The sequence below is a fragment of the Melanerpes formicivorus genome, unplaced genomic scaffold (genome assembly GCF_026170545.1).
Source record: "Melanerpes formicivorus ecotype bairdi unplaced genomic scaffold, bMelFor1.0.p_v2 SCAF_5, whole genome shotgun sequence".
In the NCBI taxonomy this organism is placed as follows: domain Eukaryota; kingdom Metazoa; phylum Chordata; class Aves; order Piciformes; family Picidae; genus Melanerpes; species Melanerpes formicivorus.
Window position 1 is genome coordinate 17,635,613 of NW_027142357.1, and position 27,957 is coordinate 17,663,569.

Sequence of the window (27,957 nt, forward strand, 5' to 3'; positions counted from 1 at the left end):
GCCTTGTCCTACATAGATCGTCTTGTTCCTCCTTCATTCTCAAGAAAACTAAAGGAAACAAAGGGGGTACTGGGATCCTCAGTGCTTCTGGAGTGCAAAGTGTCTGGCACACCCCCCATATCTGTGGCCTGGTTTCAGGATGGGAATGAGATTGTTAGTGGAGAAAAATATGAAATCTCATTCTTGGATAATGTTTGTGCTTTGAAGCTGAATGCCCTGGATGTCACAGATACAGGGCCATATACCTGTGTGGCAAGCAATGTAGCTGGATCTGATGAATGCAGTGCCTTCCTGACTGTACAAGGTCAGTAGGATACCGCAGCCCCTTCAACGAAATTCTCCTACTTTCTTCTCTCTTCTCTTCCTGTCCTCTGTTTTTCCGTTGTTTCCTTTGCATGTTGGTTTTATTTTTTCTCAATCTTTCTCTTTTCTTTTTTTTTTTTTTTTTTTTTCTCAAACTTGCTCTAGTTTTCCTGACTCAGAGACTCTTCTATTAACTCTTTCTTCCTCTTCACTTCTTTGCATGATCTTTAGAACCACCTTCTTTTGTGAAGACACCCGATCCCCAGGAAGTTTTGCCTGGATCAAGTGTGACATTTACCAGCTACATCAAGGGCACTACTCCCTTCAAAGTGACCTGGTTCCGAGGCATCAGGGAGCTGATGCCGGACAGCAACTGTTCCGTCTCTCTGGATGACTCTGTGTCACAGCTGCAGCTGTACAATGTGGAGCCAGACCAAAGTGGTGACTATGCCTGTGTGGTCACAAATGATGCTGGCAGTGCCTCATGTACAACTCAGCTCTTTGTGAAAGGTGTGTTTGTGTGTGTATGTGTACAAGGCATTTCCTTTCTGCCTGCAGCACTGCCACATTTGTCCCTCTCACTACTGATCTGTGCCTCCCCACAGAGCCTGCAGTCTTTGTGAAGAAACTAAGTGATTTCAGTGTGGAGCAGGGGAAGTCCATTGTGCTGGAAAGCAGCTACACAGGCACACCTCCCATCTCTGTCACCTGGAAAAGAAATGGCATGCCCATTGCTCAATCTCCACGCTGTAGTGTAACAGCTACTGAAAAATCTGGCATTCTTGAAATCTTCAATAGCACCAAGAGTGATGAAGGAGAATACACCTGTGAGGTGGCAAATGAGGCAGGTGGTGATGTTTGCCACAGCCTTGTATCCATCTTAGGTAAGCATCACACCTGGACCTCCTAAGGCACCCCAGTGATGCTCTGCATCTGCTCACCATGCTCTCTCCTTCTCTAGAACCACCCTATTTTGTCACACATCTGGACCGTGTAGAAGTGAAGATTGGCGAGCCCTTGATCTTAAAATGCCAGATTGGAGGTGCACCAGAAATCAAGGTGTCCTGGTACAAGGATGACACCAAGCTCAGATCAACACAGGCTTACAAGATGCACTTCAAGAATAATGTAGCAACATTGGCATTCTCCACTGTGGAGGATACTGATATTGGAGAGTACATCTGCAAAGCAGAAAACAGTGTTGGCTTTGCCACCACCACAGCTTTGCTCGTTGTTAAAGGTGATGGGCCAAGCGCCACTCTTTTCTTGGGTAGTCTGTAGGAACTCTTTGTTGTCTATGGAAAGGGGTTCTTTTTAATTTCAGAGTTAGTTAATTCTAGACTGACAGGATGGCTTCCTACTTATAGTGGTGATTATTATTGTTTTGCAGAACTCCAACTTGCCCCTACATTCACCAGAAAACTGAAAGATATTCAGGAGGTGGTTGGTGCCCCAGTGACATTTGATTGCCGTATAAATGGCTCAGAGCCTATCCAAGTGTCTTGGTACAAGGATGGGGGTCTCTTAAGCGACAGTGATAACATGCAATCAACCTTCTTAAACAATGTTGCGACTCTCCAGATCTTGCAAACTAGTATGGATTACTGTGGCCAATATACTTGCTCAGCCCAAAATGCTCTGGGAACAGCATCTTCCAGTGCCAAACTCCTCCTCACAGGTTTGTAGTTGTAACATCTTTTTAACATCTTTGCTCTTTTATTTTTTTCCACTCTACCCATTGTATGGTCGCCAGGGATTATGGGCATGGTGGTGAACTCTGCCATACGTTCCTCTTTTCAGAACATCTACAACCTCCCTTCTTTGATATCAAACCAGTGTCTATCGATGTGGCACAAGGGGAAAGTGCAACTTTTAAGTGCCACTTGACTGGCTCTGCTCCCATGAGGATTACTTGGACCAGAGACAACAGAGAGATTCGCCCAGGTGGCAATTACAAGATGACACTGGTGGAAAATACAGCCAAGTTGACGGTCCTGAAAGTTGGCAAAGGAGATGCTGGACTCTACACATGTACTGCTAGCAACAGTGTTGGAAAGGACGCATGCGCAGCTCAGCTGGCAGTACAAGGTATAGCTGTGAGCTTTAGCGTTCATGAGGCTTTTCTTTGTAAGACAGACCTGGAAAACAAAGTCCTGAATGTGGATGTGTGTGAAGCTAACAACCTTTACTGGAGGCTACACTGAGATGTCTTACTTCATCTTTCTTCTATTCTAGTGTAGTACATGAGCCTTATCAAAGGGATTCTTCCATTGAAATGTGAACTTGGTCTTAGTACCCCATTGCACCCGTATGAATGGCCATGCTGGTCAGCAAAATCTGCCCTTAAAGTTTTTCTTCAGCAGTGACATTCATTAAGTTACCTAGATGAGAGAAAGATAGCTGAGAGAAACTCAGTTCACTTATGGACTTAAACCTATTTTTACTGGATATGCAGCTCCTGCAAATAGTGTTACTCCGCATAGTATGTGCATCTTACACATTTCAGTGATCTAAATTTATGAGAGCATCAAATGGTCCTTGCTAGAAGTGACACTTGGATAGAAGTGTCATTTCCTCAGTGTAGGTGGGAACATTGGATTTATTTATAGCTGACTTTACAAAAGAATGAGTTTAAAATATGCTACATAAACTTGGTATGAATTTGAAGGAGGAGAAACAAAAATATTTAAGGAGTAAATATTGAGACTTTTACTCTCTAAGACAATTAATACAAGAAACTGAACTACCACTAGCAAGACATGTAATAATTGCTTGTGAAAGTATCTCTATCTATATCTATTTATCAACACACTATATTCTATCGATAAGGATTTTTCTTGGTGAAAGTGGGAAGAGTGTGGCAGACTGAATTACTTGCGGATTCAGTAGCAAGCAGGGATGCTGTTATTATATAGCTTGATTTACAAAAAGTGGTGAAAGATTGTAGCAAGAAATCTAACCTTTTATGAAGATTTTAAAGGTTGTTTCCACCAGAATCACACATCTGTTTTTTATTAAACATTAGCAATGTTATAGGTTTACTTGTCTGAAATTACCATTCATAAAATCATCCCAGCTTATATTTCAACTCTTTATTCATAGAACCTTGTTTTATTTATTTTTTTTTCCCCCCAGGATTATCAGTTTCTTTTTTGATCCTGAACTTACACTGGCACTAACTTAAATCCTTTAGAATTTGTACAATTTCCCCAGGGCTGTAAAATTAATGATGTTCACTGTCAACCAGATTCTATAGAACTTGGAAGGGCAACACCTTGTGTGCATTGTTTTGCATGTATTTAACTTGAGCAGATGTTATCTCACTTCTATAACACAAAGCCTTCTGTTTGTAGAATTAAGATCTCTTGTTCAATTGACCTTGAAGTATTTTATTAACCCTTGCACTTCAACATGTGATGTTACTAGTCCTTGGTTTTATCAGTTGCTTTAGGTTCTAGAAGCTGCTTACATTCTAAGTGTATACATAACTCGTATATCCTCATTTTTGGAAAGGAATGGAATTAGAGTGCGACTACTCAGAGACTGTTACTATGCAGATAGATGATCAACTATTTATCAAATTGAAATCTGATAGTAAATTACTAAGGTTCCCAGAGTCCCTGTGTTAAAAAGCCAACATTTCTATTTTTAGAATCTCAAAGGAAGTTTTCTTATAAACAACACAGGATGTTCTGCAAATGTCCCACAGGTTTAAGTAGCCTACAATAAAATAGATATTCTTCCTACGCTTTACAGACAGATGCACAAAAAGGCATCCTGTTCTGCAGAGACATTTCTTTGTTGTGCCCACATTACCACCTCTTTGATATATAAACATTCAGTCTTGTGATTCTGAATCATCCATATGATACATTTGATGGAAAGCATCAAACTTCCACTCCTTTCTCTCTTTACAGATCAAAACATAACCATTCAGTTTACTTTTCAGTCACAGGACCTTTAAGATCAATTTATGTAACACCAGTCATCTCATAGCTCTTCCCAGCATGATTATTTTGAATCTCTTTCATTCACTACTTAAGCTTCTTCACTTTCATTCTTGATATGCACCTTTTCTCTCCCTCTCTCTCTTTGTGTGTTCTTTTTGTTCGTTTGGGTTGGATTGGGGTTTTGGGGGTTGGGGATTGGTTTGGTCTTTGCAATAAATGTGTGAAGGGGTATAATGCAGTTGACTGTATCAACTCTTAATGACATTACTAAGATATAAAGTAGTTGCTATGATGTTCAGTATCAATGCTCTTAATAATATTTCTTGTCTGAATGGTTTGATTCCCACATTTTACATTAGGCATTTTGATTACTAACGTATTGCAAGAGGATATCACTTAAAGAAAAACACACAGGTCAATTGATCTGTACTGAATACACAGAAGGAGAAGTAGAGTGGAACAATAAAATATGGATAAATTAATTGAAATACAGACAGAGAACTTGTTTGCTTCCTGATCTAGAGTTTGAGCTGGCTTGAAATAATCTAAAAATACAATAAAATAAAATTATAGCAATTGCAAAATGGGAATATTTTCATAAGTCCCCAAACTTTACATTTTCTGTTACATATTTCCCTGTTTATCCAAAGAATCAGGACAATTTAATGCATCGTCTCCCCTTTTTGGCTTTCCAGAACCACCAAGGTTTATTAAGAAACTAGACTCTTCAAGACTTGTGAAACAGCATGATTCTACTAAGTATGAATGCAAAATAGGTGGATCTCCAGAAATCAAAGTCACCTGGTACAAAGGTGAAACTCAGATCCATCCTAGTGAAAAATACAGCATGTCCTTTGTGGATTCAGTGGCAGTCATTGAAATTCACAACCTCAGTGTCGAAGACAGCAGTGATTACACTTGTGAAGCTCAGAATCCGGCGGGTAGTGCAAGCACCACTACCTCACTGAAAGTGAAAGGTCAGAATCCCATTTCTTTCCTTATCTTTCTATCTGTATGAGCTCTGCTTTGTAGAAAAGCTGTTAAATACCACCTTCTTTTGTTAGACTGGCCAAAACCTGTCTGAAAAGATGGCAGATCTCTTTCCTGTTTGGTATTCAGTGGGAGATCTTTCTCATTCATGGAATTTCTTTGCTGTTCATCATCACTTGAATCTCTTTAATCTCCTTTGCTCAAATAACATAAATAGAATGCATGGAGGACAGCTTCTTATCCCAGGTGCTGCGTGAGCCTACCAGGGCTAAGGCTATGCTTGACCTCCTCTTCACCAACAGGGAAGGGCTGGTGGGTGATATGGTGGTTGGAGGGTGCTTAGGGGCCAGTGACCACGAGATAATTGAATTCTCATTATTTGGTCAAGCCAAGAGGGGCGGCAAGAAGACCTCCACTCTGGATTTCCGGAGGGCGGACTTCAGGCTACTCAAGGAACTAATTCACAGGGTTCCTTGGGATAAAGCCCTTAAAAACAAAGGGGTCCAGGAGAGCTGGTCCTACTTCAAGGAAGAACTGTTGAAGGCTCAGGGACAGGCTGTGCCAATGTGCCGGAAGATGAGCCGCCGGGGCAGACGGCCAGCCTGGATGGTTAATGAACTTTTAATGGAACTAAGGGAAAAAAAGAGGGTGTATCATCTTTGGAAGAGAGGGGAGGCAACCCACAGAATGTTTAAGGATGTTGCTAGGTGTTGTAGGAAGAAAATTAGGGAGGAAAAAGTGCATTTGGAGCTTAGCCTGGCCTCTGCTGTGAAGGACAACAAAAAGTCCTTCTATAAGTACATTAATAGCAAGAGGAAGGGCAAGGACAACCTCCACTCCTTGGTGGACACGGAGGGGAACGTTGTAACAAAGGATGAGGAAAAGGCAGAGATACTTAACACCTTCTTTGCCTCAATTTTTACTAGCAGGACAGAATGTCTTCCAGACAGCTGGCCTCCAGAGCTGACAGAAGGAGCCAGGGAGCAGCATAGTTTTCCACTGTTCCAGAATGGGGTAGTTGGTGATCTGCTCAGCCGCTTGGATCCCCACAAGTCCATGGGACCAGATGGGATCCATCCTAGGGTGCTGAGAGAGCTGGCAGAGGAGCTGGCCAAGCCGCTCTCCATCATTTTTCAGCAATCCTGGCTCACTGGAGAGGTCCCAGAGGACTGGAAGCTGGCCAACGTGGTGCCCATCCACAAGAAGGGCCGGTTGGATGAGCCAGGGAATTATAGGCCTGTCAGCCTGACCTCAGTGCCAGGCAAGATCATGGAACAGGTCATCCTGAGTGCAATCACACAGCACTTAGAGGATGCCCAAGGGATCAGGCCCAGCCAGCATGGATTTAGGAAGGGCAGGTCCTGCCTGACCAACCTGATCTCCTTCTACGAGGAGGTGACCCACCTGGTGGATGTGAGGAGGCCTGTGGATGTAGTCTACCTGGACTTCAGCAAGGCCTTTGACACTGTCCCCCATAGCAAACTCCTGGCCAAGCTGTCAGCCCATGGCTTGGACAGCAGCACTCTGAGCTGGGTTAGGAACTGGCTGGATGGCCGAGCCCAGAGAGTGGTGGTGAATGGTGTCACATCCAGCTGGCGGCCAGTCAGTAGTGGAGTCCCTCAGGGATCAGTGCTGGGCCCCATCTTCTTTAACCTCTTTATTGATGATCTGGATGAGGGCATTGAGTTGATAATCAGTAAATTTGCTGATGACACCAAGTTGGGGGCAGGAGTTGATCTGCTAGAGGTAGAGAGGCTCTGCAGAGAGACCTCGACAGGCTGGACAGATGGGCAGAGGCCAACGGCATGAGATTGAACACATCCAAGTGCCGAGTTCTGCACATCGGCCACAACAACCCCATGCAGTGCTACAGGCTAGGGTCAGAGTGGCTGGAGAGCGGCCAGGCAGAGAGGGTCCTGGGGGTGCTGGTTGATGGTAGGATGAACATGAGCCTGCAGTGTGCCCAGGCGGCCAGGAGGGCCAATGGCATCCTGGCCTGCATCAAGAACAGTGTGGCCAGCAGGAGCAGGGAGGTCATTCTGCCCCTGTACACTGCACTGGTTAGGCCACACCTGGATTCCTGTGTCCAGTTCTGGGCCCCTCAGTTTAGGAAGGAGGTTGACTTGCTGGAACGTGTCCAGAGAAGGGCAACAAAGTTGGTGAGGGGCTTGGAACACAAGCCCTATGAGGAGAGGCTGAGGGAGCTGGGGCTGCTTAGCCTGGAGAAGAGGAGACTCAGGGGTGACCTTATTGCTGTCTACAACTACCTGAAGGGGGGTTGTAGACAGGCAGAGGTTGATCTCTTCTCCCAGGCAGCCAGCACCAGAACAAGAGGACACAGTCTCAGGCTGCACCAGGGGAGGTTCAGGCTGGAGGTCAGGAGGAAGTTTTACACAGAGAGAGTGATTGCCCATTGGAATGGGCTGCCCAGGGAGGTGGTGGAGTCGCCATCACTGGAGGTATTCAGGAGGAGACTGGACAGGGTGCTTGGTTGCATGGGTTAGTTGATTAGGTGGTGTTGGATGATAGGTTGGACGCGATGATCTTGAAGGTCTCTTCCAACCTGGTTTATTCTATTGTCTTCTATTCTAACATAAACTTAACCCCTTCCTCCCCCCCACCTCCCCTTTTTTTTTTCAGCACCTCCCATTTTCACCAAGAAGCCCCATCCAGTCCAGACTTTGAAAGGCTCTGATATTCACCTGGAATGTGAGCTTCAGGGCACTCCTCCCTTCCAGATTTCATGGTATAAAGACAAAAGAGAAATTCGGAGCAGCAAGAAATATAAGGTTATGTCTGAGAACTACCTAGCTAGTATTCACATTCTCAGTGTGGATGCTGCAGATGTTGGTGAATATCACTGTAAAGCTGTAAATGATGTGGGAAGTGACTCCTGTACTGGCTCTGTAACTCTTCGAGGTTTGTATAAAGATTGGCACCTTCTTCACATTTCACTGTTCCTGTCCTACTCCTACGTTTCCACTCCCGGTGTGGTTTTTTACTGGTAAATATTTTCTCTTAAATAGCACCACCAACCTTTGTGAAGAAGATGAGTGATGTCACTGTCATAGCTGGGGAGTCGATTGAACTGCAAGCTGAAGTAGAAGGATCACAGCCCATTTCTGTTCAGTGGTTAAAAGACAAAGGGGAAATCATTAGAGAAAGTGATAATCTCCAGATCTCCTATTCTGAAAACACTGCTACTGTTTGGATTGGAAATGCAGAGCCAGCCAATGCTGGAAAATATATTTGTCAGATTAAAAATGATGCTGGAGTTCAGGAATGCTTTGCCACGCTGACAGTGCTAGGTTGGTACCTTGCAGTGAAAAAAAACCAAAACCCCAATGTATTTCATGATATTTTAAACTTTCACTTTTTGTGGTACTAATAACTGTTGCATTTTTGGTTTTAAAACATTTGTGGCTTGCATCTCATTGCAGAGCCTGCAGTCATTGTAGAGAAGCCAGGCCCAGTCAAAGTTACAGCTGGAGACTCGTGCACTCTGGAATGCACAGTAGACGGCACACCAGAGCTTACTGCAAGGTGGTTTAAGGATGGGAATGAACTGTCCACTGATCATAAATATAAGATCAGTTTCTTCAACAAAGTATCTGGTCTTAAGATCCTCAACACAGGACCAGAAGATAGTGGAGAATATACTTTTGAGGTGAAAAACAGTGTTGGTAAAAGCAGCTGCACAGCTTCAGTGCATGTTTCAGGTTAGTTGACTACTCTTTCTGAGTCAAATCTGATCCTATAGTTCTTGTTACTGATAGACTCATTGCTTGTACAATCTTAGGGACATTTGGCATGCCATTTTCACAGGCATTAAGAACAGATGCTTGCCTAACCTCTGAATGGCAGGAGTTGTTTAAAGGGCTTGATTTGTCTTCTTGGACAGCTAGTGGAATATTGTTGCTTATGAAAAAAGAGTGCAAAAATAAAAGACATCTCTCAAGAAGTGAGTGAAAGCTCCAGCATATCCTTAACCATCAACAATTAATTTTTCTATGACTTAGATGTATAGAAGAAGACGTATCAAAAGAAAGTTAACTGATTTTACTATGCATGGGGAACTTTTCTTGAGCTCCTGTATGACAATTTTTATTACTTTTTCTTTCAACAAATGTAGATCGTATTATTCCTCCTTCTTTCACAAGAAAACTGAAAGAAACATATGGTCAGCTGGGTTCTTCTGCTGTACTGGAGTGCAAAGTTTATGGGTCACCACCTATTCAGGTTTCCTGGTTTCATGATGGACAGGAGATCACCAGTGGAGACAAGTATCAGGCTACTCTTACAGACAATACCTGTTCTCTGAAAGTGAACAATGTTCAGGAATCTGATATGGGAACTTATCTGTGCACAGCTACTAACATAGCTGGGGCTGATGAATGCAGCGCCTTTTTGAGTGTTAGAGGTCAGTATCTTTATGTAGTCAGAGGGCACAAATTAATTTTCAAAAAGACTTCAGTCTTTCCTTTGTTGCATATTTCTGATTACTACTCTCTTCATCAGAAGTTCAAATGTACTTTTTCTTTGTTTTATTTGCATGCTTAGAACCACCATCTTTTGTGAAGAAACCTGAACCACTGAATGTTTTATCTGGGGAAAACATAACCTTTACCAGTATCGTGAAAGGCTCACCTCCATTGGAAGTTAAGTGGTTTAGAGGTAGTGTTGAGCTAGTACCAGGAGAGAGATGCAATATCACCTTGCAGGATTCAATTGCAGAGCTAGAGCTGTTTGATGTGCACCCAGTTCAGAGCGGAGACTACACCTGCCAGGTCTCTAATGAGGCAGGGAAGATTTCTTGCACAACACATCTTTTTGTCAAAGGTTTGTCCAAACTACTTTTCTTATGCTTCTTACGCTTCTAAAAATGATCGCTTGTCTTTATTTAATTTGCTTTCTTCCCATTGTTCATTATAGAACCAGCCAAATTTGTGAAGAAGGTGTATGATTTAAGTGTAGAGAAAGGGAAAAATTTAATCTTGGAATGCATATACACGGGTACTCCACCAATTTCAGTGACATGGAAGAAAAATGGAGTACAAATAACTCATTCTGAAAAGTGCAGCATCACCACTACGGAAACATCTGCCATACTGGAAATTCCTAACAGCAAACTAGAAGATCAGGGGAAATATTCTTGTCATATTGTAAATGATTCTGGGCAAGATAGTTGCCATGGCACAATCACAATATTAGGTGCGTCAAGCCACCATCATTTTATCAAGCATTATTTGAATTACTAGTGGTCATTGTGCAATATCTTTTTATACTAATGGTTTGTGTTTGTTCTTCAGAACCACCTTACTTCACTAAACTCATGGAACCAGTGCAGGTGACTGTTGGGGATTCTGCATCCTTACAGTGCCAGGTTGCTGGAACACCAGAAATGATTGTATCATGGTACAAAGGTGATACAAAGCTGAGAGGAACTGCTACTATGAAAATGCACTTTAAGAACCAAGTTGCCACTCTGGTTTTCAGCCAAGTAGACAGTAGTGACAGTGGGCAGTACATCTGCAAAGTAGAAAATGCTGTTGGCGAGGCTGCTTCATCATCTTTGCTGACAGTTCAAGGTGAATACTTAATTTTAAAAAGTAGGGAAATGGATTATTTTTCTCAAGGGTGTTTTTCTATGTCATAGAACAAATATATAAGCCAGTACAGGAAGGAACAACTGTAAAACTGCAGATAAAATGCAAAGAGTAAATTTATTCTCATTACCTTGTAAATCCTGGAGGATGTCTGAAGCATCACCCAGGCAGAGGCACACAAGCAGAAACATAGGCACTGCAGAACTCTGTCCTTGCTAGAGAACAAAAAGCTTTTGAACCTGTTTCCACCTGTACATTAGGGATTTTTTTTTAGGCATGGTTTCTCCCTGTGCTTTGATCTTTCCCACAGGAGCACAAAAGTGTCCATCGTGTTCAGTAAGGTGCCTCTGAGTCTATTACAGGCCTGTATTATACAAACAGATGCTATATTATCTAAGCAGATGTCCTACTTGTCAAGCATACAAAACTATACCTCAGTTGGTAGGGTGTATGTGTTTTTGACACCTCAGCTGCAAGTTGCTTGAACATGTTTACCATCCTTCTTGCCAGTCTTTCCCACAACAGAGAATACCTTTTCCTTGTTCAACACTTTACTGTTTCTTTATGTGTAAGGTATCCTATGACTCTCTTTTCTATTAATAAAGGCCTATCGACCTACTAATGAAAATGCAACTCTTACTGATCACAGCTCTTCTGTATGGGTACAAGCTTCTACCCTCCTTCCCTTCAGGATATTGCTCTGATTGTCTCCATTCTTAGCAGTTCTGAGGGTTAAACACTGGGTGTAACAGGCTCCCTGGGTGAGGGCAGAATGGTTATGCGTTCTCCTACAACCCTATGTGCAGTGCTCTTTTCACATCAGGTTCCAAATAAAAGATATGCTGAACAATGGTTTTAATCAGAAGTCAAGAGAAAAATCTGGCATACTCTACAGTGTATTAGGCAGTGATTCTTACTGAGTACAGCAATGACAGTATATGTCTTCTGAACAATACCTGTTTTCTTACAGAGCGTAAACTTCCTCCTTCTTTTACACGAAAACTAAGAGATATTCATGAAACTGTTGGCTTACCAGTTACATTTGATTGTGGCATTGCTGGTTCAGAACCTATTGAAGTATCTTGGTTTAAAGATGGTGTGCGTATAAGAGAGGACTACAATGTCCACACATCCTTCATAGAAAATGTAGCAACTCTCCAGATTTTGAAGACAGATAGGAGCCTTATTGGGCAATATACCTGCACAGCTACCAATGCGATTGGGACTGCTTCTTCTAGTGGCAGGCTTGTCTTGACAGGTTGGTGAGATATGAAATATTTAATGGAAATATCTTAAATCTTATTTTTGCTCTCTTTTACTTTATATATGGATTCAATAATGTACATATTATATTTATTTGACAGAAATTTGAAGCAAATTGGCATTTGAAAGTAATACTTTTTTATCTTTTTTTCATTCCTCAGAAGGGAAGACTCCTCCATTCTTTGACACCCCAATTACACCTGTGGATGGTATTATTGGAGAAAGTGCTGAATTTGAGTGTCACATTTCTGGAACACAGCCTATTAGAGTGACTTGGGCGAAAGATAACCAAGAGATTAGAACAGGAAGAAACTATCAGATCAGTTTTGTAGACAATACAGCCCACTTAACCATCTTGAAAGCTAATAGGGAAGATGTTGGAAAGTATACATGCTATGCTAGCAACGAAGTTGGAAAGGATTCTTGCACAGCCCAACTGACTATTAAAGGTACATTATTGTTCCTTTACTTATAAAGGAAGTTAGCCTTATTGCTATAAGTTAAGTTAGAGAAAAGCTTTTGAAGTATAGCTTGAATGTACCTATCCGGAGATACCCATGGGTCTCTTAAGGGAATTAGGAAGAGTCATGAACAATGATGGGGGGAGAAATTAAAGAATATTTTATTTGGCCTACTTTGTTTATAGCCTTTAGACTATTATTTCTTGAGGGCTCTACAACAGCAACAAATTAAAAAAAAAAATCATTACATGAAAATCAGCTATGACAGTAAGAGCAAGACACCTGCTGTTTATCTTGGCATACTTTAATTTCTAAAAGCCTAGTCCTCTTTAAATGAGAGGAAATGTAATTTCTCTGATGTTCAGGGTTTTCATTTCAGGTTTGATTCATAGAATTTGAATAATATGGGTGTTTTGTTTTGTTTTAACAGAACGAAAAAATCCACCTACTTTTACTAAGAAACTGTCTGAAGCAGTAGAAGAAACAGAAGGAAATGAACTTAAACTTGAGGGCCGTGTTTCTGGCTCTCAGCCTTTGACTGTTGCTTGGTATAAAAACAATCAGGAAGTTCATTCAAGCCCTCATTGTGAGATATCTTTCAAAAACAGTATCTTACTTTTGCACATAAAGAGGGTAGAGCAATCAGATGCTGGTTTATATACTTGTAAAGTGTCCAATGAAGCAGGAAGCGTCTTGTGTACATCTTCTGTTGTTATCAGAGGTTAGTTGAAATCTCAGTTTTCTTTGCTTCCTACTTTTCTTTATTGAATGCTGGATGCAGATATGCAGCTTTTATCTTATGAGCTAGCTTTACTTACCTTATCAGCAATACTTTGTACTGACATGGAGAAATTAAAACTGAGTCAAGCAGGAAAAGCAAGAAATTCTTTCAGGTTTATGGGTAAAATAAATAGTATCCTTCAGCGAGGAGCTTCTTTACTTTTTCAGTATTTGCTGTGATCTAAAATGAACATTGACATCTTTATGTTGCATTTCTGTTGATCTTTTAGTAATTCTCTTCATGGAACAGCAATTTGTCTGTGCAATTGCATCTAAACTGAGGCAGCTTTGACAGTGTATTTTGGCAGCATAATACTCTTGCAGGAGGTTCCATGTTTATTCTATAAAATGCTTATATAGTTTTGTAATGTAGAAGCAGTGTTTTAGTTCTTGTATTATTTTTATTACATATAAATGTTCTTACTTCATGAAGAGAAGATATTCCTTGCATGTTTGCATAGAGAATATATTCTTTCAATATTTATTCTATTTTCTAGAACTATGATTTATATTCTCAAACTTCTGTTTATTCTCCATTCTTTGCCATTGTTTTCTTAAGAAACATATGTATCTCTTTTTATCTTACATTCTTATTCATACTTTCCTTTCTTGAGTATTCACTCAAGCATTTTCCTATTCCAGAACCTACAAAACCTCCAGTTTTCGACCAACCTCTTCAGCCAGCAGCAGCAGAGGAAGGTGATATTGTACAGCTCAGCTGCCATGTCCAAGGATCACAGCCAATCCGTATTCAGTGGCTGAAGGCAGGGAGAGAAATAAGAGCTTCAGACAGATGCAACTTCAGCTTTGCTAATGGAGTAGCTCTTCTGGAACTTACTGCAGTTACCAAATCAGATTCCGGAGAATATGTATGCAAAGCATCAAATGAAGCTGGCACTGATACTTCTAAATCAAAAGTGATAGTTAAAGGTATAATAACATTGAGAAAAACAAGGCATATGATTGAAACTTAAAACAAAACTCCATCCTGTTTTGTTTATTGTGGAACACAAATGTTAATAACCTAATAGTAAACAATTGATATCTTTTAGTTCATTGAAAAACTGTACAATCTGGGAAGACAGCATATTTAACACTAATTTGTACATAAATAGTGACATAAAAAATGGGAGATGAGTGTCAAACCAATAGTATACTCTTATATAAAAAAAATGAATTTAACAAAAATGCTAGCTAAATGAAATTAGTTGGATGTGCACATTTTAGGGAAAGAATGGGTAGGTACAGTACTGTTTATTAAAGGAAATTACAAAAGGAATTTCATCCACTGTGTGGCCTTACAGGCTAATTGCTTCAGAACTGCTACAACTCTGATATGTTTTGGCCTTCTAAGATGAAATAAATATTGTCTAAACATGAATCCTTTTATGTAGGTGTTGCCCTAGCATTGCATACAAGTCATAAGAGTTCACTAATATGTAGAAATAGTATCTCTTTAGCTACACGGGAAGTCACAAGGCTAAGAACTCCACAGAAGAAAAAAAAATTATAACTAACAGATCAACGATAAAAAAGGCTACAAGTAACTCTGTGGGTGAAATTTCCAGAAATTTGAGAAAATGAGGCTTCTTATTTGCATATCTGCCTTTGAATTTGCACCCATGAAGATTATAAATGACATAAATGAAGTTAATCTAAAGCACAAGACAACCCAGTGTTCAGTTTCAGTCGGAAAGGAAAATACAGAATCATTAAAATAATATGAAAGTATTTTCCTTTTATGTCTTTTGCATAATATTTTGTTCCACCCCTGTAATTAATTCCATAACCATGTAATTAATTCCATGACCATAAAATTTTGCATGAAGTCATCTTTTTTAATTGTTTGACTCTGTGTTTTTAGAAAAACCAGCAGCTGCACCTGTAGCTAAGAAAGCAGAATTGGAAGGAAAACTTTATTTTGTGTCAGAGCCTCAGAATATCAAAGTCATGGAAAGTAAGAATTCATTTCAGTAAAGTATATTGTCTTCTATTTGCCTGTGCCTTTTGTTTGAGATTATGTCCCACTGTCATAGACAGTTAGAAAAACTTAGCTTCCTCATTTGCATCTTTCTACAGAGACAGTTGCAACATTTATTGCAAAAGTTGGAGGAGACCCAATTCCTAATGTTAAGTGGCTGAAGGGAAAATGGAGGCAACTCAACCAGGGAGGTCGCATTATAATCCAGCAGAGAGGAGATGAAGCCAAACTGGAAATAAAGGACACAATTAAAACTGATTCTGGCATGTACAAATGTGTAGCTTTTAACAAACATGGTGAAATTGAGAGGAGTGTAAACTTGCAAGTTGAAGAAAGACAGAAAGAAGTTGTTGAAGGGGATCTCAGGGCAAAACTAAAAAGGTATATGGAAAGTTTTTATAGATTCATTTGTCATCAACACAGAAGAAACCTTTTTTATTTTCTATCTCAGAGCAAGATATTATATGCTAGTATTTCTCTAATATGCATAATTGTAATAAAAATAGAAGCACCTGAGTAGATTATAAGAAAGGATTCCACTGCACAGCTATAAGCTGATTCAATTTTTTCAGTGAATAGCTTTCCACAAATGTAGCATTGTATATTTATCTTATGTAATTAATTTGAATAGCACTCCGACAAAAAGGAAGGAAGAAGAGGAAGAGCAACCCATTGATATCTTGGAACTCCTCAAAAATGTAGATCCCAAAGAATATGAGAAATACGCTCGTATGTATGGAATTACAGATTTCCGTGGCCTCCTACAAGCCTTTGAGTTACTAAAACAAACCCAAGCAGAAGAAAGCCATAGATTGGTAAGATACAGTGTGACTGAAGCATTGGCTTTGTTAGGAGTGACAGAGTTTCTTTGAACAGACTTGGAGTCCACTCTGATGATACTGTGTGTGCAGGAATTTCTGGTCCCTTTTTAGATCTTTTGCTGACAGTTCTCAATTTCTTGCGTGCTTAAACCCCAGAAGGAGCAATGGACCTTCTCGCCAAGTATGTTCTTCCTTCACAGCTTGGCTGAAATTTTAAGATGATGATATATGCTAGTTACAGGACAGTAACAGAAAATTTGATGTAGGAACTAATTCTAAGTTGCATAAGCATGACAGCTTGACATTTAGTATCCTTTAATCTTTGAGTATATCCTGCCTCTTTACAGGAAATTGAGCTCACAGAGAAAGCTCGAAGAGAAGATCAAGAATTTGATGAACTTGTAGCTTTTATTCAACAACGTCTCACACAGACAGAGGTAGCTTTTTTTTTTTTTTTTTTTTGACTGATTCATTAAATAGTCAAACCCATAACAAGGAACTTGAAACTAATTAAAACCAATATTTTTTCAGCCTGTTACTCTGATCAGAGACATTGACAATCAGACCGTTTTAATAGATGAGGATGCTACTTTTGAATGTGAGATTAAAATTAACTACCCAGAAATTAAACTTTCATGGTACAAGGGAACCCAGAAACTGGACTCCAATGACAAATATGAAATAAAAATTGAAGGTGATCGCCACATACTGAGAATCAGGAACTGCCAGCTTGAAGATCAGGGAAATTTCAGAATAGTGTGTGGACCACATATTGCCAGTGCCAGGCTAACTGTGATTGGTAAGTGTACTTTTGAAGTGTGTATTTGAATTAATTTACACTTCAATTATTCCACTTTCTGCTGACTGTTAAAACATCTATTTTAACATGCTACTAGAACCTGCAGTTGAACGACACCTTCATGACACTACTTTCAAGGAAGGAAAGACATGCACGCTGTCTTGTCAGTTCTCTATTCCAAATGCCAAGTCTCAGTGGTATAGAAATGGGAGACCCATTAAAATAGGAGGGAGATATTCAACACAAGTCTCTGACAAAGTGCACAAACTCATCATCAAGGATGTTAGAACTGAAGACCAGGGACAGTATACCTGCAAACTTGACAATCTAGAAACAACGGCAGATCTGGCCATAGAAGGTTTGTAAATGGATATAGAATCTCTTTGTTACAGTAGTGATAAACAGTTTCTGGATATTCCATTAACAGAACAAGCTAAAACAAAAGGTATTTCTTAACAAGATATTCCCAAACTTCAAAATGGACTAAACAAGAAATTTTTTGCTCTTTCTCTTTGAATGACATGTGACGTACTTGTGCAAGTTAGTACTTTGGAACAAATCATCACTGGTAATGTGCCCTGGCCCTCAATTTGAGTCATGCTTGCTTTTATTATCTTTTATTATCTCTCATACACCTATATTTTCCTTGTGGTTCCTCTTTTTCTTAATTATTCTTGAATTTCCTGAAGAGTTTCTCTTGTATATCTGCAGAGCAATCTTGTCACAGTTGTACTCTTCTAATCTTCACTCTTAGAAAGCTTCATAGAAGAATGAATTCTTTTCTCTTACTTTTCTTTTCCAAGATCTATTTTTTTTATCTCTTACTACAATGTAGCTATTATTATGAAAACAATTACTTGATAGTGGAAAGCAATTGATTTATGGTGTGTTTTTTTCCCTTTCCTTTTGTTTTGTTTCTAAAAACAGCAGAACCAATCCAGTTCACAAAGAGTATACAGAACATTGTAGTGAGTGAACACCAGTCGGCAACCTTTGAGTGCGAGGTGTCTTTTGATGATGCAGTTGTGACATGGTATAAAGGTCCCACTGAACTGAGAGAGAGTCCCAAGTACAGCTTCAGGAGTGAAGGTCGCTGTCATTACATGACTATTCACAATGTTACTGCAGAAGATGAAGGTAAACATGCATGGAATATTTGTGCTGGTGCCATTCTTTTATCTGTTTTTGTTTTCTGTTTTCTTAAAGATAAAGGCATAGTAATATCAACATTTTTGCCTGTTGCAGGTGTATATTCTGTAATTGCTCGCCTTGAACCAAGAGGAGAAGCAAGAAGCACTGCAGAGCTCTATCTGGTAACCAAAGGTCAGTGAATTTACCAAACAAATTTGTTATCATAATCATCTGCAAATTTGTGAGTCTGAAATGTGATTCTGGGAAAATAAAGAGTTCTAAAAGAAATCTAATATTCTTTTGCAGAAATCAAACTGGAATTGAAGCCACCAGGTAAAGATTTAGGCAAGACTGGCACAAGATCACATCTCTTATATGTCATAGACTTAGTACACTACTCAGTGTTACTTTTTGCTTTCAAATTTTTTTTTTCCTGGTTATAGTAAGTCAAGCATACACCCTAAAAAGATATTCTTCATCCATGGATATTTAATTTTTATTATTTACGTATTACAATAAATAATGGCAACAAAATCTATAATAACTCCAAAATCAGTAATAAATGAGTTAAAAAAAAAAAAAAAAAAGATGCAAAAATGGATAGCAATCACCTCTTTATGATGTATTATGATCTTCTTTCATGAATGTTAAAAGCCTACTCCAATATGATGTAAGAAGTATTTAGAAAATTGAACTGTGTGGAGTATGGCCAGACTGAAAGATTAGTGCTATTAGTAATCTGTTGGTCATCGTACTTTCACTTGCAGAGCAGTCTACAACTGTTGTATGATAGAACAAGAAAGATTAAAGCATAATGAATTGCCATTCTTGGGGACAGCATATTCAATTTCTTTAAAACTTTATTATGTTAAGTCAATTAAACACTTTGATTTTCTAGATGTTCCTGATGCCAAAGTTGGTGTTCCACCTCAAAAACCAGCTGAAGGTAGGGTAATATAACATACTTCTTCCATAATGCTGCTTTATATCTTTGCTGAAGCAGCAGGCCAATGGCAACCACAGAGACAATGCATTGATAAAATCTTTTTAATTGGAGTCGCCATCCCTGGAGGTGTTCAAGAGGGGATTGGACGTGGCACTTGGTGCCAAGGTCTAGTCCTGAGGTCTGTGGTGACAGGTTGGACTCGATGATCTTTAAGGTCTCTTCCAACCTTAGTGATACTGTGATTCTGTGATACTATACAAGTATAATATGAGCAAGACCTGGCTTGAATAAGATCGGTGAAAGCTATACAGGAGTAAAACCTGTTTTCTTAAATACTTTGTCATCTTAATTTTTCAATCTCTTGTTTATTCAATCTTATTTTTATTTCCTTTTTTCTCTTCAGATCAGTTGTTTTTTTACTTTTTCTTCTTTTTGCCATAAAAAGATCTTTTAAGCAAGCTCTCTGAATTATTACCCTCTTTGGGAAAAAAAAAATTAAAAAATTAAAGTTCAGCAATGGATTTCATGTTTACTGCAAGTGGTCCCTTCCCAAGGCTCTGGTACTAGATTACAGGCTACAAACATATGTATTTCTGTTACATTCACTAGTTTTCTATGAACCTTAGAAGTTCAATCTTCTTTCTCTTCTTTCTTTCATCCCTGCAATAATTTGGTAGCTGCTTGCAATGGCAAGCATTTCTCAATTTACAAGAAAATATCATACTCATATCTTATTCTAAATATTCATTTTTCCTACAAGCTGCCCCAATTCCTATTCTTCTGCCTCTTGTTTCACCACCAGAGGAGAAAAAGCCAGGTAAAAATACTTAAAGTATTTGGACAGCATGTATATGTCTCCTTATGACTGCTGGTTTGGGGTGTCTTTAACATAAACTTCAAATTATATTGTTTTTAAGCAGAAAAAAAGGTTCCAGTAAAGAAAGTCTCCAAAAAGGTGGTTAAAAAAGTTCCTGAAGAAGTCCCAACACCTAAAGGTGACTTTTTTTCTTTTTAAAAACTTTTTTTTTTTTTTTTTAAATAGCAAAATTACCTTTGAAACAAGGCAATTTGTTTCCAATTACCTTGACCTTTTGTCCTTATGTTGAAAATGTGTAAATTTAAAACCCAGGCTGACTAGAACTGTTTAGAAAATAGTCATTACTTTTAACTGTCTATGAAAATGAAATCTCTTCATTAACTGTCAACATCAATATGCCTTTGGAATTCCGTGATATGATATGTATAACCTGTTTTAAAAATTATTCTTTTTTTTAAAGTTCCCGAGGTACTGCCAGAGAAACCCAAAGAGGTCAAAATAACATCCATGGCAAGAAGACAAGAAATTCATGAAGAAAAGAAGGAAATATATGAGCCCAAAGAAGCTTATGAAGAATGGGAAGAAGATTATGGAGAAGACCATGACTATTATGTCAGGGAAGAAGGCTATGATGAAGGGGAAGAAGAATGGGAAGAGGCTTATGAGAAAAGAGAAGTGACTTATGAAGAAAAACAAATCATTCATGAAGAAGGTATTTTAATTATCATAACATTTTATTTCTTCCTTTTTCTCATATTTAGTTTTAAGTGCCCAAAATTTTGAACCTGGCAGGTGCTGTTGTCATTGTTTTTTAGTTGGGTTTTTTGTTGTTGTTGTTGGGTTTTTGTTGTTCTTGTTGTTAGGATTTTTGTTATAGCAGCTTGAACCTTAACATTCTGCCAATTTTTAAATGGGACTTGGTGATCGTAACAGGTATAAAATGAACCCACCTTTTTCCCTACAACACAGAAGTGAGGGAAAGGTAAAACATGCACAAAAAAACTCTGGACTGAGATAGAGTGTTGAGATAAAAAGTTTTACTGAGCACAAAAGATAATAGCAATACAATGCACAATCACCTCAGCTAATTATATAATGCACAATTACTTTAGCTTAGCCTATTTACAGAAACAAAAGTGCAGCACAAAGCAGGAAAGCAATAGCATAAAGCACAAAACCAGGGAACTAGCTATTCTCATGGGAAAGAACCTACACCCAAAAGCTGGGACACAAAAGCAGCAACCAGAATAGGAAGCGTCTCATGTTACAACCTGAATTTCACACCCCATAATACTTTTCTCCAGTCAGCACTTCCATTTTGAAGTTGGCGTGAGACAGGATGGTTTTGGATAGCAGAAGCAAATTTAAATCCAACCAGTGACAGGGATAAGACAAGTTTAGTACAGTGAGGTATAGATGCATAAAGGAAGTGGTACATTGTAATTTGATTGCTAATGAATTTTACAGATTGGGACGTCTTTAAAATTTGAGTTAGTAGTTTTAAGGATATCTGTCATCATCTGTCATGATAATAAAAATATGTATCATCATACATATTTGATGTATTTGGAACTTAATTTAGGTTAAATGTTTCACACATTGATTGATTGCTAATAACTATTCTGCAATTTTTTTGCATGCATTATCTGTCTTGGGTAGTATTAACATATTGTACCTCTATAAAACTGTGAAAGTATAGATGAACCTCTTCCAACTTAAAATGAGTTTGGCCATAATGAGAAAATTTTAAACTTGGAAATAATCATAAAATTTTACTGCAACAATTTGATCTCCAAAGCTGTCTTGGTCCAGAGACACAGTTCTTTTAAATATTTCCGTGTTGTGAAATTAGAGGCACAAACAACGCCAAAATATCAACAGCTAGACTATTTATTACATAAATAAAGTGGACATAAGAAGAAGGGGAGAGGGAGAAAATAGAGAGGGAGAGAGAGAAGAGAGAGAGAGAAGAGGAAAGGAATTATATTACCACACCCCTCATCCCCCCCAAGACAGTTTGAGTCTGTGGAGGAAAGGTGCTGCAGGAGATGTTGGGTCTGTAGAGAAACGGTGCTGAGGCTTTTGCTGGAGAAGAGCTGTGGTCCTCTGGGGAAATGTTGGGTTGGTACAGGAACAGTGCTGAGGCTCTGGCTGGAGAAGAGCTGTGGTCCTCTGGGCAGCGTAGGTCTGTAGAGAAAGGGTGCTGAGGCTTTGGCTGGAGAAGAGCTGTGGTCCTCTGGGCAGCCTCTTTTCTCCGGAGCAGCATTGTCCTGGCTTTCCCTTCTCAGCAGCATGGTCCGTCTCCTGTGTTTTCCTTCATCTCCATTTTTCTCCCCTTAATCATCCAGTCCGGGAGACACAGTCCCCCACATTTTCCTTCTGCGTTTTTCTTCTAAAGTAGCCAGTAGTGGCTCCAGTCTTTTATACAGATTTTAAGTCCTTAGGTATGTGTCCAAGTATTGTCCCTCAGGAATTCCAGGGGCAGGAAATAATCCTTAGGTAAATATCCAGGTATCGTTCCCCCAGAGATCTTTCTGTGCATTTCTGTGTGTTTGGGCAAGAGATCTGGATGGGGGGTGGAGGGGGGCCCTCCGCCTCCTTGGCCTCCATCCAGACAAACACCACACTCATTACACATCATTGTCTACCCTTTCCAGGGTACTTGATGGGTGGAGATTATCTTGTCCTGAAGGCGTGAATGGCTGGGTCATTGTTGTAGGCCAGCTGTGGCCCAGTGAACAATGTTATCTATGCACCTTCCAAGAGTCCTTAGTGGCTCTGCCCAACACATATTGTCTGGGCAAACAGCAAGTGATTTTATCTTTGTTGAGTACACCAAGAGAGACAAACTTTTAGTCTCTCACACCACCCCGTCAATCAAAGATAAAAGCAAGAAAGAAAGAAAAGAAAGGAAAGGAAAGAAGTTTTAAACAATTTTTGCAATAGATATGTTTTGATTGGCTAAATGCACAAATCTGTTGTACACCATCATTAGACACAAATTGCATATTGAATACTATATGTTGAATCACTGTATACAACAGGGATTTACACAAGGTGAAAGAGTACCAATACTAACAAAATATAACAATTAAAACAGGTAATTGCTCTGCATGTTTTTCAAGTTCAAGTACAATGGCATAACTAATACCTTTTGTGTGTATTGAACATTTTGACAATGCATTTTTCAGCATTATCAATATTATTATTTTTAAAGTGGTTGCAGTTCCAAAGAAGCCTGTGCCAGAGCAAAAACTACCAGCAATTACAGCAGAAAAGAAGGAAAAGAAAGAAGTAACTGTTCGAAGAGGTATGACCTTCCTGTAAAACTAATAGGAACATGCAGGCTAAGATCTCTCATGCATCTCCTTCGAACTTAACCATGATGGTTATTCACATTTACTTGAAAAGGAGTAAATTCTCTTTATATTGGATAGCGACATGAGCCAGGCTCATGGCAGCCCTTCGTCTTCCACCACATATTTTGGAGCAGAAAGTGGCAATAGTGTTTGAAACTGAGCTTCAGTCATTTTTCCTTGAGCTTTTGAGCCATTGAATGCTGCACTTTGGAGAAGTGACCTCCATTTAGATCACTGTGTATCTCATGGGGAATGGTGGATCTGATCATGCTTCACAATGCACAAGGCTTATTACACACCAAACAAGGAAATAGGCAGTTCTACCTAGTTTGTGTCCAGAAAATTATTTGCATGATGACTTAAATAGTAAATGTATCCCTTACAGTTGTCAAGAAACCTGTCGATGAAAAAGTGGAGGTAACCACTCAGAGGGTTGCAGAAGAAAAAGTCAAACGTGCTGAGGGTAACTATTGTTAAAAATATCCTAATGTCATCTTTACATGAAAGTAGTGGCTAAGTATTGTTACCTGGCTGATCTGCATATGTTTTGTCTTCATTTAGCAAGGGTCTAATCAATTTTTAAGTCTTTGAAGCATCTAGTAAAAGCTTGTGCTAAACTATGTAAAAGGAAGATGAAAATTTTTTTAGGGGAAAATACCACACGCAGATGCTAAATATCAAAACTCTGAGAAAGGGAGTGTAAAATTGTGCTGGATTAAATGGTGTGTTTCATTATAAGCTGAAGATGTGATATCCCCATCTTCCTCTATTTCCATCTGGACCTGGCTATCAGGATGTCTTGGCCATTTGTTCAGCTAGGAAATAAAGATATATCCTTATTCTCTTGGTACACACTTCCTCTTGTATAGCATTTCACATTCTGCAGCTAGAGTTTGCTGGCTGAATTTCAATGTATGTCAGGATATGACCTGTGTCCTAAATGCCCTGAGTTACCCAGCCTCTTAAGAGCAGCAATGTAAAGAAACAAAGGCATTCCTTCAGTTGCTTTGTGGGGTTTCAAGAGGCCCAGCTTAGCCTCTTAGGTTATGTTTGTCATACTTGTACTTTCGCTATTGCTTGGTATCTATAGACATTTTTTGCTCTCATTGCTAAATATATGACTAAGTAACACAATTTTAATATCAACAGTTACCAAGAAAGTTGTACCACCAAAACCTACACCAAAGATCATTGAGGAGAAAGTTATGAAAAAAGAAGGTACAGATCAGCATCTTTCAATTGCAGTTCACCTTTTTTCCACCATCCTGTGTGTTCTTGTGCTTCTTGTGCATATGTGGGCCTAGTCATGTTGTGGATACTCTGTGCTTGAATAGTATGTGTACCATGCTTTTGTCTTTCATTAAGTCTGATTTTAACATGTTCCTTGCTAGCTTTTTGATTCTTATTTAAATAGCCTATAGGATATCGCAGTGTGATTTAGCCTTTCTTCATTTATTCTCTCTGATGGCCTATGCTTACATAACAAGCATAATTTTGGCACAATTATCCAAAATTTCTCTGAAGAATAGCCTTTGGAATTCTTCTCATGTACTATTTCCAAAAGTTTGTGCATGCATTTATTTAACGATTTTGGGTTAAAGGTGTCTCTGTCTTTAGTCTTTAACAGATACTACATGTATGCTTGCTTTATGTTCAGTATTTTCCAATGAATACTGACTGTCTAAATATGTCTAAGACTTAAATGTGCAATACAGATCAAGATTTGATAGAAACTCACATGCTGACTACCACTGATGTGGATCTAGAATATAAAATACTAAAACAGAATCCTATCTTTAAAGTACCGACAGTAGAAACATGGACTGTTTCAGAAGAAAAGATGTCAGTTTCTGTCCACAGAGAAGAAGAGTATTCATATGTCACAGGTATGTACAAATCCAAAAACCTGCGTACCCAAATGAAAACAATCTTGCAATTCTTCTAGATTTCCTTCTAGTCTATTTTTATGCTTGACAAAGTGCATATTTAGACATATTGTCTTTCACATATGCATTGCTTCTTTTTGTTCATCGTGCTATGTAGCCTCAGTTTTCTTTAGATTAATATGTCATGTTTCAACTATTTTAACTTAATACTGTTTAAATGCTTTTCTTTGAAGAGCCAACACAGCATGAGAAAACAGTGGAAGAAAGATTCTTTGAAGCTGTTTACCCAGTTGAAGGTAGATTGATTAAAAATGAGAGACTAAACAATATTTAAGATTTTTAAAACTATTTGAACCTGTAGTTAATCAAAACTTATTGTGAGATTTGTGCACGCTATTGATTTCTTTTACATATTTGCATATGTGTTTCAGTGAATGTTGTGTATTGGACGTACATATTGTCTTCTTAAAAGCTTTTCATATATAATATGGACATCGATATTTTCTATCTCCAAATTCAATAACTTTAAAATTCCTATTGTAGCACATAAGGAAGCTGAAGAGGAGGAGGAGGAGGAAGAAGAAGTAGTTTCTACAGAACTGGAGATCCCTCATGTTGAAGGTGAATAAAATCCTTGTATCATCATGCACTTCATTTTACTGAACTTTCAAGTTATCTGCCTGTACCACTCTTTGCCAAAGGGCAGTGTATCAGAATCTTTCCATCTATCTGTGGTTCTACTCTCAAAAGTTCTAAGCCCTATTGCATTCTAAATCTATTCTTCATTGCTGCTTTAAATAATTCTTTGATTAACTTTTTTTTTAGATGAACATATTATACCACTTTGATAAAACAAAATATTTTTTAACACATAGTGTTTGCTTATCAGGCGTATTGAAAGTAGCCTACTGTTTTTTACCAGAGATTTTTACTGTCTCCTAAGTGTTCACCACCTGTCTCTTTAAAGTGCCTGAGATACCAAAGAGGCGTGTTCCAGAAGAAAGAAAGCCTGTTCCTGTACCTAAAAAAGAAGGTCCACCAGCTAAAGGTATTTCTACTGCCCTAATAAAAAAAAAAAAAAAAAAAAAAAAAAAAAAAAAAACCACCACCAAAAACCCCACAGCACATTAAAAACAAAAGAACCCAAACAAATCATCTTTCATTATTTTATTTTATGTGTTTTCTTGAATATAGTTATTAATTTACTCTGTGTCTTTAGTTTTGCATTATCTCCATGAGCATTATTGGATTGTATATTCTCTTTATACTTTCACTTTTACATTTGTGCTATGACTTAGCTTACAGCTTGCATTTGTCCTGTCTTTAGCCCTTCTCTTTCCTAACAATCTTGTGCTTGTTGTTTGTATTTATGTTGTGTGGCATTTGCAGACAAGAATTCCATGAAACATGATAGTGCAGTAATGTTAACCCTGGAATTTTTTACTGTACTGTAGCATCTTTCCCATAGAGTCCACTGTATGTCCAAAAGGTTGTACATTGTTTTGCAATGCTCAGCTTCTTGTCCAGACACTATGTTCCATAAAACAATCTTGGGTTACTGAGATCTGGATAAGTGGTTGTCAGTGGTCTAAAAACTAAAGTTGTCTTCCAATGTTTTCCAAAGTGCCTGAAGTCCCTAAGAAACCTGTTCCAGAAAAGAAAGTTGCAGTTGCTAAAAAGGAGGTGGCTCCACCAGGAAAAGGTATATCTTTTTACTGTGGCCTTTAATCAGCCCAGTACTATCTTACTGTTTTCCTAAGTACTATTCACTTCTTAATAGAAGCATATGGTAAATATAGTCTTTGTGTGTTATGTTGTATGTCTGTCCACCTCCAAGACAAACACAAAATTTTAGAGATATTATTTAAACAAATTTTAATTCCTGAAGTACCTAAAAAAACCTGTGCCTGTAGAAAAAAGTACACATTCCTGTTCCCAAAAAAACAAACCCACATGTGTCAAAGGTATACTTAGTTATGGACTTGATTAATATCTTTTAATTTTTTAATATTTGCTAACCTATAATTAAGCATGTTTGCATTAATTTATTTTTTTTAGTCTATAATCCCCTGTGCATACATAGAACTTTTTTTTTAAGGCCACATAACATATTTGAGCAGTTCTTTCTTCAATTAAGAAATCATTTTAAAGTACATGATAAGCTTCCAAGAACTGGTTTGGTTTATTTTATGTTCATTTTTTTCAAATGTTGCTCTTGTTTCATGTTTTTCTATGTTAAGAGTATGAATGTGTTATGTTGGTGTCTCTTGGTATTCTTATTAATGGATAAATTAAATTATATAATACTACAATAAAACTTTGAAATACATAATTCAATTATCTTATATTTTGTCTTTTTTAAGCACCAGAAGTGCCTACGAAAGCTCCCCTAGAGAAAAAAATTGCTGTTCCCAAAAGAGAGGAAGCTCCACCACCTAAAGGTACACTTAAAGTTATTTTCTTGTTATCTTCAGCATCATGTTTATGTCCAGTTTTGTTTTGAAGTGGATCTGGTTGTAGTTGTACTTTAGTTACATGTTTCGTGGATAGCTGTCCTATAGATGCAGTCTTAAAACACCTGTGATTTTAGTTACTTAATATTGTTATAATTCATAGTTCCAGAAGTACCTAAGAAACCAGTTCCAGAAGAAAAAATATCACCTGTTCCTAAAGTAGGAGAAGCTTTACCTGCAAAAGGTATATTTGTCATTGCAATGTCATTTTTGGTAGTCCTTAGAGCAATATGTTTGTCTCAGCTTGCACATCTGTTTTATTTGTAAGCAAATTATGTTCACGTGTAATTTTTTTGAATGACACATTTATGTTAAGTGATGTTTTTGAAGGTTTTGTGCTTTATTGGTCTT

At 38.4% G+C, this 27,957-nt stretch overlaps 1 protein-coding gene across 28 annotated transcripts in view; it reads left to right on the plus strand.

Moving 5' to 3' along the window:
• TTN (titin) overlaps positions 1-27,957 on the plus strand; it is a 250,969-nt gene that overhangs the window by 73,070 nt on the left and 149,942 nt on the right. For 23 of the 28 annotated variants that reach the window (XM_068138463.1, XM_068138479.1, XM_068138485.1 and 20 more), the window contains 41 exons: positions 17-304; positions 535-813; positions 909-1,187; positions 1,265-1,543; positions 1,694-1,981; positions 2,104-2,391; positions 4,949-5,230; positions 7,884-8,162; positions 8,270-8,551; positions 8,684-8,962; positions 9,376-9,663; positions 9,804-10,082; positions 10,176-10,454; positions 10,553-10,831; positions 11,820-12,107; positions 12,274-12,561; positions 13,004-13,294; positions 13,996-14,283; positions 15,218-15,310; positions 15,433-15,715; positions 15,966-16,149; positions 16,503-16,592; positions 16,687-16,954; positions 17,052-17,312; positions 17,882-18,091; positions 18,200-18,277; positions 18,392-18,418; positions 18,984-19,031; positions 19,792-19,848; positions 19,949-20,026; positions 20,309-20,560; positions 23,066-23,158; positions 23,593-23,670; positions 24,357-24,425; positions 25,010-25,093; positions 25,327-25,389; positions 25,637-25,714; positions 26,061-26,141; positions 26,718-26,795; positions 27,457-27,534; positions 27,710-27,790. In XM_068138463.1, coding sequence (XP_067994564.1) covers positions 17-304; positions 535-813; positions 909-1,187; positions 1,265-1,543; positions 1,694-1,981; positions 2,104-2,391; positions 4,949-5,230; positions 7,884-8,162; positions 8,270-8,551; positions 8,684-8,962; positions 9,376-9,663; positions 9,804-10,082; positions 10,176-10,454; positions 10,553-10,831; positions 11,820-12,107; positions 12,274-12,561; positions 13,004-13,294; positions 13,996-14,283; positions 15,218-15,310; positions 15,433-15,715; positions 15,966-16,149; positions 16,503-16,592; positions 16,687-16,954; positions 17,052-17,312; positions 17,882-18,091; positions 18,200-18,277; positions 18,392-18,418; positions 18,984-19,031; positions 19,792-19,848; positions 19,949-20,026; positions 20,309-20,560; positions 23,066-23,158; positions 23,593-23,670; positions 24,357-24,425; positions 25,010-25,093; positions 25,327-25,389; positions 25,637-25,714; positions 26,061-26,141; positions 26,718-26,795; positions 27,457-27,534; positions 27,710-27,790 — 7,815 coding nt within the window. The remainder of the gene's footprint in view (positions 1-16; positions 305-534; positions 814-908; positions 1,188-1,264; positions 1,544-1,693; positions 1,982-2,103; positions 2,392-4,948; positions 5,231-7,883; positions 8,163-8,269; positions 8,552-8,683; positions 8,963-9,375; positions 9,664-9,803; positions 10,083-10,175; positions 10,455-10,552; positions 10,832-11,819; positions 12,108-12,273; positions 12,562-13,003; positions 13,295-13,995; positions 14,284-15,217; positions 15,311-15,432; positions 15,716-15,965; positions 16,150-16,502; positions 16,593-16,686; positions 16,955-17,051; positions 17,313-17,881; positions 18,092-18,199; positions 18,278-18,391; positions 18,419-18,983; positions 19,032-19,791; positions 19,849-19,948; positions 20,027-20,308; positions 20,561-23,065; positions 23,159-23,592; positions 23,671-24,356; positions 24,426-25,009; positions 25,094-25,326; positions 25,390-25,636; positions 25,715-26,060; positions 26,142-26,717; positions 26,796-27,456; positions 27,535-27,709; positions 27,791-27,957) is intronic. The other 5 variants (XM_068138467.1, XM_068138468.1, XM_068138474.1 and 2 more) reach the window with 5 other exon arrangements.